The sequence below is a fragment of the Oreochromis niloticus genome, linkage group LG16, assembly GCF_001858045.2.
Source record: "Oreochromis niloticus isolate F11D_XX linkage group LG16, O_niloticus_UMD_NMBU, whole genome shotgun sequence".
In the NCBI taxonomy this organism is placed as follows: Eukaryota; Metazoa; Chordata; class Actinopteri; order Cichliformes; family Cichlidae; genus Oreochromis; species Oreochromis niloticus.
Window position 1 is genome coordinate 22,770,947 of NC_031987.2, and position 13,303 is coordinate 22,784,249.

Genomic DNA, 13,303 nt, shown 5'->3' on the forward strand with positions numbered 1-13,303 from the left:
CTGGGCCCTGTACTACAAAGCAAGTTAAACAAACCCAAGATATCTTTCCATGATCTGGCTTCACTTACCGTAACATCAGCAATGAAGCTAAGCGATCACACTTCTTTCTGAGCTTTCTTCCAGGAATGGTGACATCATTTTGGTCAGTAGGTGGAGATTTTATACCTGCTGATCTCTGATCTCGAAAATAACCTGCTGCAGAGCAGGTAAGGCCCGAAGCATAACTTGCAATGTTGGTGTACCCCGGTAAGAGGTCAGCCATCGTCATACTACTAAAAATCTATTTTGAACCTTGAAATTACCTGGATAAGCCCAAATCCTACTTTGTAATGCAGGTATATCTGGACAAAACGCCAATACTTAATGCTAATGTCAATTTGGTTTCTAAGGGATTTCCATATTTCTCTGTAATACTAAATTTGATGCAAAGATTGAATTTACATCTTAATGCAACTGAAACAGATGAGTTTTCTAAAAATGTATCCTCTGTTGTGTCGTCACGAGGAACGAAATTAGCCATAGAAACGAAAGATGCTTTTGTACCACTCTAAAGACATGTTTATTTCTGTTGCAACTTTAAACTTGAGGGTTTGTGGGGATTGACTCACTCTTGGAGCCAGCGTCACATGGCCGTTAAAGGAACTACAGCTTCTTGAACTTCAGCGTTCAGTTTTTCCGCTCTGCAGGTTGCCGCTTGGTTTTAAACCCCAAATCTGGCCCCTTCTAACATTCTATCACTCAATCAAAACCGTAATCATCATGCCAACACAAACACCTTTTGTCTGTAATGGTTTTGATTGAACGCAGCCTTCAGCACGGCCATCCCCGTATTTATGATGCAACCAAATGAACCGGTGGCATTTCAAGCAGCTTCACGTTCATTGAACTTAATAGCGTGGAAGGATACGTGGAGCGACAAGTCACTGAGCAAACACTCTGCTGCTGCCTGCTACACCTCACACTGCTCCACCCCATCTAAGACACCCACTACTATCTCCACAATAGAAATTATCCAAAAAAATGCAATAACGAGAGACAAAACTATGATCAAAATAAAGATGAGCTGTTATTGTATTTAAAAGATATGTCTGAGTACAGCTTTTAAATACAATAAGATTGAGACTAAACAATAAGAAAAAAACAAACTTACCAGTCCAGCAATAGGAGTAGGCAGTCTGTTAACCCTCTTGACAACACCAGGCTTGATCTTGTTAATCAGTCTGTGAGCAAAAGAGAGGGAGAGGACAAGGGGAAGGGAGACGGTGAGTGAAAGGAGTTGGTTATTGGCTAGCCTGCTTTAACTGCGAGGGAACGAATAAAATGTGTTGCAAAGTCTTAGTGTTGTGTGTTTACGACTTTGTTTAATGGTAGCCACCTGGCTTCAGTTTAGCAAATCGCCACTGCTGCATCCGTGATGTAAACACACCAGGCACACTGCTCCTAAAATACACCCTCCAACACTGAAACAACCCCAAACAAACCTTGAATCAGCCTCAGAAAACAGTAAGTAAGATAGATGATGGGTTTCTGGTGTTGACCAAACACCCAAGGCAGAAAAAAACAAATAAATTGAAATTAAACACAAAAAAGCAATTACAGCTTGACCAACTGGACAAAGGCTTCATAAGATGACCACAGTTTATTGCGCCTCAGAGATCTGGTCGGAAAAAAAAGAACTACCACACAGTAAAAATCTTCTGTTTTTACAAGTCATGCTTCCAGTTTAAAAAGTCTTCCTTTCACGGTTTAAATTACAGAATATTTTGCAATCAAATATACTCAGAGTACAAGGACTGCAACCAAATCCTATATTCATTACTACTTAGCTTTTAAAAAAATAGATCATATGCTTTATACACCAGGGAGCTACATTAACATGACTGACAGGTCAACTGAGGAATACTGAGCATCTAGCTTAAATTCAGTTTTCAGCTGGGAAACCTTGGGATTTATATGGATGTTGCTTTGACAGGTGCACTCCCCAAAGGCAGTGGTCTCCCCCAGCTCTGTTATAACTACGCTGCACAAACTGCTGAGAAACTCTACCAAGAGCAAAGGGTGCTTACCGATCTCCAAATTTCCAAGCTGATTGACTTCGAATTATTAGCAAACATCCCAGCGCCAGAGAGTAAGAGACACCCACAGATGATCCATGTGCATGTTGTGAAGGGTTTTTAGGGGGTAAGCATGAAACTATGCGATATTGTGCAGTTGGTTTTATTATTCTGCATGACTGAATAATAAAATCCCTGTAAAATGTAATGCAAAGTAATAAAATGTGTGACTACAACCCCCACTGCTTGATTAAAGAAAAACAACACATTAAAAGCTCAACATGAGGCAAAATAATTTGTTTACTCTGCAGGTTGGGAGCGGATGGACTGGTATAAGGCTTAGCATGGGCTTACAATAGATGTAAAGAAAGAATGCAAAGGGGCATTTGGGTTCACATTACTCATTTAGCATGAAACAATGGAACATTACGAGATAACACACACTTTAAGTGAAGTAGGATATAAACATGTCTGCGATCCACCCAAAACATTCTTTTCCAAGCGAGAAACTCCGATAACCACAACACAATGGGAAGGGAGGCAGCGTTGCTAGGTGAAAGCGATTTTAATCAGTCTTCCTCTTCCTTGTGTTGAGAAAACACAGACAGCCCGTGAGTGAGAGTGTCCGTGTAGTTCTCTGACATCAGGCAAACAGACGAGTCAGGATCAAATCAGCAGAATGAACGGCTTCTTCTCTGAACCAATGCCAATAGAGTGTGGAAGATTCTGCATGGCCTGCTGGTAATTACAGCTTCCTGCTGATCCGAGCAAATCACATCAGTGATGTGCCCATTTAGCAGTGCTGCCCACAAGCAGACACATGAAGGGACATGAGGCTAGCCCTCACACACAGAGCCCTAATCTGAGAAAAAGCCACAAACCCACAACTCTAAGAAGAGCAGTTAGTGAATGAACACACAAGCCAGTTCCGGACAGATAAATTTGTTCCTCCAACTCATCAAAAATGTCGATGTACCCATGCTAATGAGAAAGCGGGATGCCCCGATTCTCCAGTGCGGTTTCAACTGGAGCTCTTTCCATTCACTACACAGCTTCTCACACAGCTCTCATTAAAGTAACGATGGCGCTCTGCCCGATCCACAGATCTGTAACATCTGTCAAACACACAACACAGCTCCTATTGAAATAGATCACATTTCATATTCTCAAACAAGACCACAGGGGAAAGAGCTGACAAAGAAAACATCAAATAACTACATAATAGAGTCACTATTGTGCTGTCTCAAAACACAGGCTCACTTCATATGACTAACAAACAAACAGTGACCCAGCAGGGGGTCTGCCTGGGAAACATCAGTAACACTTACGTCGGTGCGCAGACCTGAAGGAGAGCGGAGGGATTCCTTATGAATGAGTGGCTTACGAGAGTTGCCTGGGAAAAGCAGAGTACTTACTCACACAGAAGAACGCCATTCTCCAGCGCAGATCGGAAGTCCTTGCTCCCAAATTTTTTCTTGGTTACTGCCTGGGGAAAAAAAGAGAAAAAAAAGTGATACAAAAAAAAAAAAAACAACATAACAGAGCAATCAGGGTTGGATGAGGAGAGGAGGCGGGAGGTGAAGGGGGGGTGGGGTGTTATATGTGTGAAATAGGGTGGAGAGCCTGGAGAAGAAAGGTAGGATGTTGAGAACAGTAGCAGAGGAAGTCAGAGGTATTTCCTCTTGAGTTCCTATGCTGTCTCTGCAGGGAGAGAGTCGCGCACAGTTCTTCAGGTATTCCCAGGAGCTCACAAGTACCTCGGGTCTTCTCACTTTAATGCCAAAAGCTGCTGGTAAACCGGAGAGCTGTGCTAAAACTGTGCTGGAGTCAGACTGCCTGAACCACAAAGCTATGGCAGCATCTGGAGTACGGGAGGAACACAGCACTTTGTTATAGCCTCATGCCTTTCCCATGATCTAAAACCACCGCTGCAGGAACACCAAGAGCCATTACGCAGACAAACACACTGCACGCATGTCGTGCAGCCTTATGCATTTAAACTCATGCACATTTGCATCCTTGATTTTAAAAATAACACTAATTATATTTTGTATCTGCTTGTTGTAGCTTTTCATTAATGCATTCTGAGCTTCCAATAATAGCTTTTTTATGTTACTAACCACTCTAAGTTTGTCAGACTAACACATCAGTCAGTACCTGTGATTGTATCCAGTTCCTGTATCCAGTTATCTTTGAAAGCAGAGCAAATAGTTCCACCAGCTCTGCACAATCCTTTATAGTGGATATGTTATAATCCCAATTCCACAAAGGTTCATTTGCTGTGTAAAATGTAAATAAAAACAGAATGCAATTAATGTCGTTTTAATAAAATCACATTTTATTCACAACAACATTTTAAATATTTTTAACTGAGATGTACTTTTTTAAAAGAAATACTAGCTTATTTTAAATTGAATGGCAGCAACATGTCTTAAAAAAGTTGGGACAGGGCCACGTTCACCACTATGTAGCATCCGCTTTTCTTTTAACAACAGTCTGTAAACATCTGGGAACCGAGGAAACCAGATGCTGAACTTTTGGGAGAGGAATGTTGTCCCATTATTCTCTAATATAGGATTCTAGCCGTTCAAGAGCCCTGGATCTTTGTGGATCTGGTGCTCTAAATGTTTTCAGTTGGTGAAACGTCTGCACTGCAGGCAGGCCAGTGCAGCACCTGGACTCTTCTACTATGAAGCCATACTGCTGTAATAGATGTAGTATGCAGTTTACCATTGTCTTGTTGAAATATGCAAGGTTTCTGTTTCTATTTACTTTTTGCATCCCAACCTTTCTGGAATCAGGATTGTGGAACTTTTTTTTTTAAAATTTGCATGTACATCAAAACACATTAGACAATTATACATGTATTCACAGAACTTTTGCAGTGTGGTAAGTGCATTGGAGGACAAGTAAAAACAACTGGACAAAAATACCCTACCCTATTTTCCAAAGCAGAAAGGACTTTTTAACTTATTCTGGACCTGGCTTTTTACCAAACACTAGCCAAGTGTTCCTTTGCCAGTGGCCTATCATTCCAACACATTGTGCTCAGTTTTTGAGCAATCCCTGAAGAGTTGAAACAAAAAGCAGTGCTATCCTCTCTGGCAGAGGTTATGACTACAATGGCAACCTCAATATTATCATAGTATTTTTTTTTTTTTTTTTTTTTACTGTGGGAGCATGCACATTGTAAAACACATTTTTAAAGAGGTCTTGAGCAATAGTTCCCAGGCTTTCTGAAATAACCTGAGAAACACATCTGACCCTTCAGATGATCCATCTACTGTTCACTGAATCCTCATCAGAACTGGTTTCAATGGAAGGTTAATGTTCAAGAAGCCAAATTGAACAGTCTGTTTTTGCCTTATATACAGTATTTCCATGTATGTTTGGACGTGTTTTGATAAATTGCTACGGCTATTTACATTTTTCCAGCAAAATATAAAGAAACGGAGGCTGACTCAAGACTTTTGCACATTACTGTAACTTAAATCACCAAGAGGGAGGGTGAGCTGACACATTGAACTACAAGAATAAGTCTGGTGGGTGCAGCTGGCATGAGCCAAAACAAAAATGCACACACTCTCACAGAAAGCAAAAACAAGTTGGACGAGTCTCGCTGACTGATTGATCAGATGTTCCTAGTTCAAAGCCTTTTGTCTGACTTCCTTTGTCCCACAGAAAGGAACAAAAGCTGGGACAATTACTAGTATAGTTAAGTACAGGCAAACATTTTGAGGATGACAGGAGAAACAGAAACAATTATAGAGACTGGCTGGATGCCACTATTATTCCTTGCCAACAGATTGTGCTACACCCCAAAACACGCCCTAGGTAAGCTGAGATGCCCAAAACCTCAAATACCCATCATTCCAAAAGTATTAGACCATGGTGTAATAGATGAATAAAGATTAAGGTTCTCACACTAGTAGGAGGAAGCCATTCTGCATATGTGATTGTGCTGCTGTTTGGGAAATACATGTTTGGTTTACATAATACACTGAGATCTTGGCCTGCTCCTCTTTCATTGACCAAAATACAATCAGAACCAGACACTGAGAACATAAAACCAGAACGCAGATATGCAAAGCTACAGACATGTAGACACAAACACAAAATCACACGGAGAGCAAACAACTCCTACAGTAGATAGAGAGCAGTCAGCCAGCTGCTGCAGTTGGCATATGAAATCCTGACCCCTACTGTTCTATACACACAGCTGGGATTTGCATGCATGCAAACAAACACTACATGTGGGAACATTATCGGAAGTATGATTCCATCTAATTCGGGTCTTTCCTAAAAGTGTTCCTTTATTTATTTTTCTTTAAATGTTCTTTTCAGAGTTATATCGGAGAATCAACCAGCAAACCAACAAAATGATTCCAATAATAACTTGAAGTCTAAAAATGGGAGCCGACCTGGAATTAACACAAAGCTGGAAGCGTTGGCATAATTTTATCCTCTACAGTCATCATTAGAGGTATTAACTGCACTTAGATCCAGCCCTGCTGTGCCCTCCCTCTCCTGTTCAACCTGCCATGTGGGATAAAAACTCTAATCTGCACCAACATACTGCCGCTCTGATTTAACAGGGAGGTTTAAGCCCGAGCAGGCATTTCAAAAACAGCTTGCCTTCATGCGCACCCACCTTCACCTTCCAGCTTCCACCAAAATGTGACCAAAGTTTACTCTGGGCTGTGGAAGGGTCCTGTGAAATTCATTATTATTATTGGAGTGAACCATTATCTGTGGTAGAGGCCAAATATTCAGAGACTCTACGTCCATGACCGCAGTTATTGTTTATTCATGCAGGGCACTGAGGCAACTCTGTATTCAAGGTTTGTGCGGATGCAGCCCCCTCTCGCCACTAATTGTTCCTGAAATTCTTTGTTTCTTCTGCAGCACATTGAGGTATGGGTCATCAGAGGGAAACTGGGACCATATCCAAATATTTCAAGGTTTGGACTCAAGGAAAAGACACTACTGTGGAAGCACTTAGTAATAACACCATCAGCATACTGGAATAATAGGAGTACATCAACATGTAACTGCAAGGGAATGTTGTCTTGTTTGAGGGCTGGTCTCACATGAGTACGTCTGAAAGCATGCGGCCTCGTTTCTAATTGGTTTCTGTCAAAACAGTCAAAACCCCGAGTGAGGCTACAGTGAAGTGACTAATCATCAATTCCACAACACAGCGGCATAGGTCACGGGGAGGAGGGGATTCATTCAAACTTGGCAACATTGAAAAAAAATTAAAATTTGTAGAAAAGGTAATGACCCTACATAACACTTATATAAGGAAAACTTTGCACACAAAAAGTCAAGGAAATCTGTCGTAGCATGTTGTGTGGATTAGCTGGGATCAGATAGTGTTTCATAACCTTCTCATTTTACTTATTTTATGTGGATGGCTGCAAAATGTCTCAAACCCCACATGGAATTAAAGCATATCTAATAATATCCTTTCTGGATTGTTAATTGTGAAATTCTTTCCAAATCAGTCTTTGTATGAAATAATTGAGGAAAGTTGTATTTGAATAGATACTTCTTTTCCAAAAAATGTGTCCTTTTTTATCCATTGTATTTCACTATAACTGTAACATTTTGCAATATTACGTTTAGCTGGCTAACAAAACCCACACCCCAATGACCTCAACTTGGACAACTTGCTATACTAAAAGAGACATTTTTCAAACTTTTGCTGCACTTAAAAACATTTACAGAAAATAAACAGGTGATTAAAATGGGCGATCGTGGCTCAAGAGTTGGGAGTTCGCCTTGTAATCGGAAGGTTGCCGGTTCGAGCCCCGACTCGGACAGTCTCGGTCGTTGTGTCCTTGGGCAAGACACTTCACCCGTTGCCTACTGGTGGTGGTCAGAGGGCCCGGTGGCGCCAGTGTCCGGCAGCCTCGCCTCTGTCAGTGCGCCCCAGGGTGGCTGTGGCTACAACGTAGCTTGCCATCACCAGTGTGTGAATGTGTGTGTGAATGGGTGAATGACTGGATATGTAAAGCGCTTTGGGGTCCTTAGGGACTAGAAAGCGCTATATAAATACAGGCCATTTACCATTTACCATTTAAAAGGTAAATAACAATGAAATCACTCCTACACTCACCAGACACTGCTAGGTACACCTTGCTAATTCTTGGTTGAACCTCTTTGGCCTCAGAACTGCTGTAATGTGCTTGTAGGCCACAGTTGGAACTAAAGGCCCAAGGTCTGACAAGAAAATAATAATGGAATGCATTTATATAGTGCTTTTCGAGACCCTCAATGCCCTTTACAACTCCACTATTCATTCACTCTCGCATTCACACACTGGTGGAGGCAAGCTACAGTTGTAGCCACAGCTGCCCTGGGGCAGACTGACAGAACAAGGCTGCCATATCGCGCCATCGGCCCCTCTGGCCATCACTAGTAGGCGGTAGGTGAAGTGTCCTGCCCAAGGACACAACGACCAAGACAGACAGAGCTGGGGATCGACTGGCAACCTTCCGGTTACAAGATGAGCTTCCCAACCCCCTGAACCACGGTCGCCCCACACTAGTATACTAACACCATCACCAGCTTGAACTATTGATATGAGCCAGGGTTATGTTTTCATGTTGTTTACAACAAATTCTGATCCTACAAACTAAATGTTGCTGAAGAAATTGAGAATCATCAGACCAGGCAACGGTTTTCCAGTCTTCACTTGTCTTCCAATTTTGGTGAGTCTGTGTAAACTGTAGCTTCAGCTTTCTGTTCTTAAATGAGAGAAGTGGCACCTGGTGTGATCTGCTTCTGTTGCAGCTCATCTGTTTAAAAGCTCTACGTGTCGTGCACTTCTGCATCGCTTGGTTGTAACAACCAGCTATTTGAGTTCCTGTTGGCTTCCTATCAGCTTGAAGCGGTCTTGCCATATTCTCCTGCCACTTCCTGGATCCTTTCTTCCTTTTGGACCATTCTCTGTAAACCCTAGAAATGGTTGTGCAGGAAGATCCCAGTTTATTATAATTTTCCAAAATATTCCAACTAGCCCTTCTGGCAACAGCAACCATGCCACACTCAAAGTCACTTAAATCACCTTCCTTCCCCATTCTGATACTTATCATATCTGCAAGAAAAATAAAATGCACTAAGTTGCTGCCATGTGGCTGATTAGAGGTTTGAATTACCAAGCAGTTGAACAGGTGTACCTAACAAAGTGGCCAGTGAGTGCATGTGGAAAATCTCCAGAAAGGTAGAATTAAGTTACATTGCTTACACAAGTTACTATGGTAGACGGGATAAGAAACCATAAAGGGCTTAGTTTTGGTTCAGTATTACACAACTGTAACCAGATAAGTAACAAAACTTCACAATATCTGCAGTATTATGTTACCTTTGACCCTTTGCTTTGTTCCACTTTGGTTTTTTTTTGAGAAACACAATGCAGCATTTTTTTATACTAACCACACACACACACGAACACATAGCATTAAGAATTGAAATGTTATACAGAATAAAGACTGGGATGTTAACATGAGCTTCACATGGACCAACAGCTACTGGGAAACCCCACCTAGAACTGTTCTGAGAGCAGGCTCTTTGAAAAATTCAGTCTTATTAATGACAACGTAAACAAAAGAGGTGGCGGAAAAGATGCCGCCGTGCGTCTGACATCTTTGCTTGCTACAACATCGTTAGTGAAACACATGCTAACACTTAATGATTTTATTATATTACTAATTGCCAAGTTATTATTCATAGCAGATTGTTTATTGTAGGGCCAGCCATACACATGATCTTCTGACCTGTAAGTATAAACACAGCCACTTGTTCTCAATTGTCCCACCAATCACACTTGAAGCCTTTCTATTTAATTAACAAGGACCTCCATTATTCCACCGGGCCCTGTGGTTGTAGGACGCAGCGCCCTGTGCTGACAGCCTGCCAGCTTCGAGGGGGCTATGTTCACAGCCATGGAAGCTAATGCAGGAATGTGTCCATGTGACAGGCTCCAGACCATTTAGTCTAGTTTTTAACAACACCACCAACCTCTCCACGCACACAAGCCTCTGTTTAAAGTGCTGTGAAGCCAAGCAGCTTGTTAATCATTCAGTGGCTGAATCCAAGAAGTGAGGGGGGGATCTCTTTGAAGAGAAACCTTTCCCCTATGATGGTACTAAGTAGCTGATTGTTCTTGTATTGCAGAAAATTTCTTATTCCTATTCTTTCAAAAAAATATTACCCCCATTGCCTTCACCCATTTGTTCAGCTTTCTGCTCACCCTCCCTGCAGACCATCATGCCCCCACCTCACTCCACGAGCAAAGCCACTACAATGGGCCAGTGTGCAAGTGTGAGAGACACTGATGTCACATTGAAAGCATTCAGATTCACCCTCATGAAATAAGAACAATATTTGTTTAGTTAGGGCCATGCAGCAGCTTCATGAAGCCCTGCTGGGAAGAGAATTTGCAAGATGAGGACACATAATTTTACCCGCTTGTTAAGAGAATAGAAAAAAAAAGCGCCAGTCTGGCGCGAGTTGGAGTGGAAACTTTAGAGAATATGACATTTTAGGAATGAAATGGAACAGCTGGAGTTTTTTTCTGTTGGCATCTATTTTAAAATTTGATGGCTACCACAAGAGAGGGGGAAATTACTGTAAAACACTTTTTCAGCTTCAGAAAGGAACCCACTTGTCAAAACCTCTATTGTATATTGCTCACTTTCAGAATTGGTCATAATCATAATATGCAGCACGAAATACGAATGCTTGGATTCATTGCTAACATGTAATTTTGTATAAGCACCATAAACCCAAAATCTCAGTCATTTGTAATGAATCGGAGTTAATCCACAATTGTACAATAGCTTGGATCAGTCATAGAAGATTTTCCTAATTGCTCTTTTGGGTTTTCCTCTCTACCTGCAGCAACTGGAGCCTCAAAGGCAAAGAGAAATAATTTAAAAAAAAAAAACAGGTCTAGGCAAGATCTGACATCAGAAGCATCAGCCAGCAACAGTGATGACTGGGGTCAGACCCACCTACCTGTTCTGCGAAGAGAAAAGAGATAAGCGCTAAGAATTGTGTGATTCATCTTTCAAAAGAGAAGACTGATGGCCGGGTAACTTGAGACGTGAGGTCAAAAGGTGACACATGCCTGTATGGATCTGTGAGTCAGGGCTATTATTATTTGGAACTTGGGTGCTGGCGGATAAAGCAGCTGCTGAGTTCACAGTCATAAAGCATTTCTCAAGCATGTATGCATTGGAAGGTCAAACTCCGCCAAAAACATAACTGTAAAATTAAAAAGATATACAAATAACAGATCTTTTTCACTAGCAACTGACAGTCCTTAACTTTGACTTATAGACTGCCTTACCTGTTAATTCTGCTGAGGACAGCAAAGAAAAGAAGTAAAGAAAGTTCTGAAATATAAAAAAAAACATGTTTTTACTCACCTCAATCCAACTCTGCGCCTCCGAGTAGGCTTCCTCGCAGCTGACAGAAGACTGCTCACGCCACTCCATCACAATTACTTATTATCCGAGCTTCACCGGCGGGTAAAGTGGGTTCCTAGCAGCCCGCATGTAAAAGGTCCACATAAATGTGAGCCAGCTCAAGCAAGCAAACTCAATCAATCTACATAAAAGTGCACACAGGTGAACTCTCAGTCATTCATCAAATATGCCTCCTATTGTTCTTTCTCACCTGCTCATCCGTGAATGAATGCAAGGTGTAACAATGTGCATCATCTTGCGGCTGCTTACCTTTTCTTTCATCCGACACACCTGTGCTTTGTGTCCTTTTGGCAGCGGGTTTACACACTCCACCTTTTTTACGCAGCGACTGAGAGTAGTTGAAGTCGCGCAGAGCTCACCTCTTGCAGCACTCACACGAAAGATAGTTTTTCACCTCAAGTTTTAGAGCTGCTTGAGTTAGAGTCTGCAGCGGGAGTGTCTCCAAACCCGGGTCCGGGGACCACCCACAGGTCCTTGAACGGATTCCAGTTGAAACATACTGTTAGCCCCCCCCCACCAAGAAAGGTATTTGGACTCCTGGTTTGGGCCAGATGCACGTTAGTGTAACTGTATACTGAGGTAAGCCACTAAATTCTGTCGGACTACAAATATCCTGAAAGAAAATGTGAGGTCGGTGGGACTTCTGGTCTCCAAACACAAAAATGTTGCGGAAAAAAAACTTTGAGTCTATGGATAAAACTTCTGTAATTGCAGGAGTTCGGCTCTACCTTAAAAATAACGTTCTTTTCCTGCACCACCACCAAGCGGTGATTAAGGGGTATTGCAAGACCTGAGCACATGCTTTACTCGAGGGTTTCAAACTTCATTGCGAAACAACGGGATACCGATCCATAAAAATGAGTGGGATTTGGTTTGCAACTTTTAGAACAACTTACTGATTAAATTTCAATCAGCTGGGCTTTTTTGGTTTTGGTACTTGTAGGGAAGAGGCTACGTGCTACAAGATTATCTGCAGTTCCATGAAAAATGAAGCATGAGTCAGTAGCTTGTAGAACTTTAGTAGCAATAATTTGATGTGATCAGTTTCTGTATAATTCATTGGAATTTTCCCCACTCTCCTTTACAACCATGCAGAATATTTGGTATAAAGAGAAATTTCATGGTCAATTCAGTGACTTGGAAAATACCAGGTCCTATAGCAAAACAAGCCCTCCATCACCACGCTGACAGTTTGTATGAGCCATCTGCTGATGTGCTGTTTGGTTTTCAAGAAATATCGGGTTATTTTGGTCTCATCTGTCCAAAAAACACTGTTCCAAGTCTTGTGTTTTGTTCAGGTGTAAATCATTCTGCCATGCTCATTTTAGAGATGAGACATCCTTATCTCCTGGAAACCCTTTCAAACAACCAATATTTGTTCAGTCTTTTTTTAATCATACTGTCAGGGGTTAAACATGTAACATGAGGCCTGTAGAGTTTAAGATATAGGTAGTGGGTTTATTGCATTTTCTCTAAGCATTGCACAGCCTAACCTTGAGGTGAATTTGCTAGGATGTCCACTTCTGGGAAGATTGTGGTATTGTGTTAACACATACCTAAATTCTCCGAACCAGCAAACTGCCAAAACTTCTGCATTTATAAAGACACTCACTCTTTCTAATAATAAATGAATAAGTGCATTTGATTAGCAGCACCTGGCTGCTATGTACCCTTTTGACCCCTATGGAAGTTTTAAGGGGGTACTTTGCTTTTCAATGGACTTTATAGAGTCCTGTAAAAACTCTTTTTTTC

The 13,303-nt window shown here is 41.6% G+C and overlaps 1 protein-coding gene across 14 annotated transcripts in view; it reads right to left on the reverse strand.

Annotated features, from left to right (window-relative positions):
• Window positions 1–12,300, reverse strand: part of lmo7a (LIM domain 7a) — a 49,148-nt gene extending 36,848 nt beyond the window's left edge. For 4 of the 14 annotated variants that reach the window (XM_019352552.2, XM_013275274.3, XM_019352554.2 and 1 more), the window contains exons 1-4: window positions 11,801–12,297; window positions 11,492–11,672; window positions 3,470–3,540; window positions 1,151–1,220 (exon numbers count right to left, since the gene is read on the reverse strand). In XM_019352552.2, coding sequence (XP_019208097.1) covers window positions 1,151–1,220; window positions 3,470–3,540; window positions 11,492–11,560 — 210 coding nt within the window. In that variant the 5' untranslated portion in view covers window positions 11,561–11,672; window positions 11,801–12,297. The other 10 variants (XM_025903656.1, XM_019352551.2, XM_019352546.2 and 7 more) reach the window with 7 other exon arrangements.
• Window positions 12,301–13,303: the final 1,003 nt, after the last annotated feature.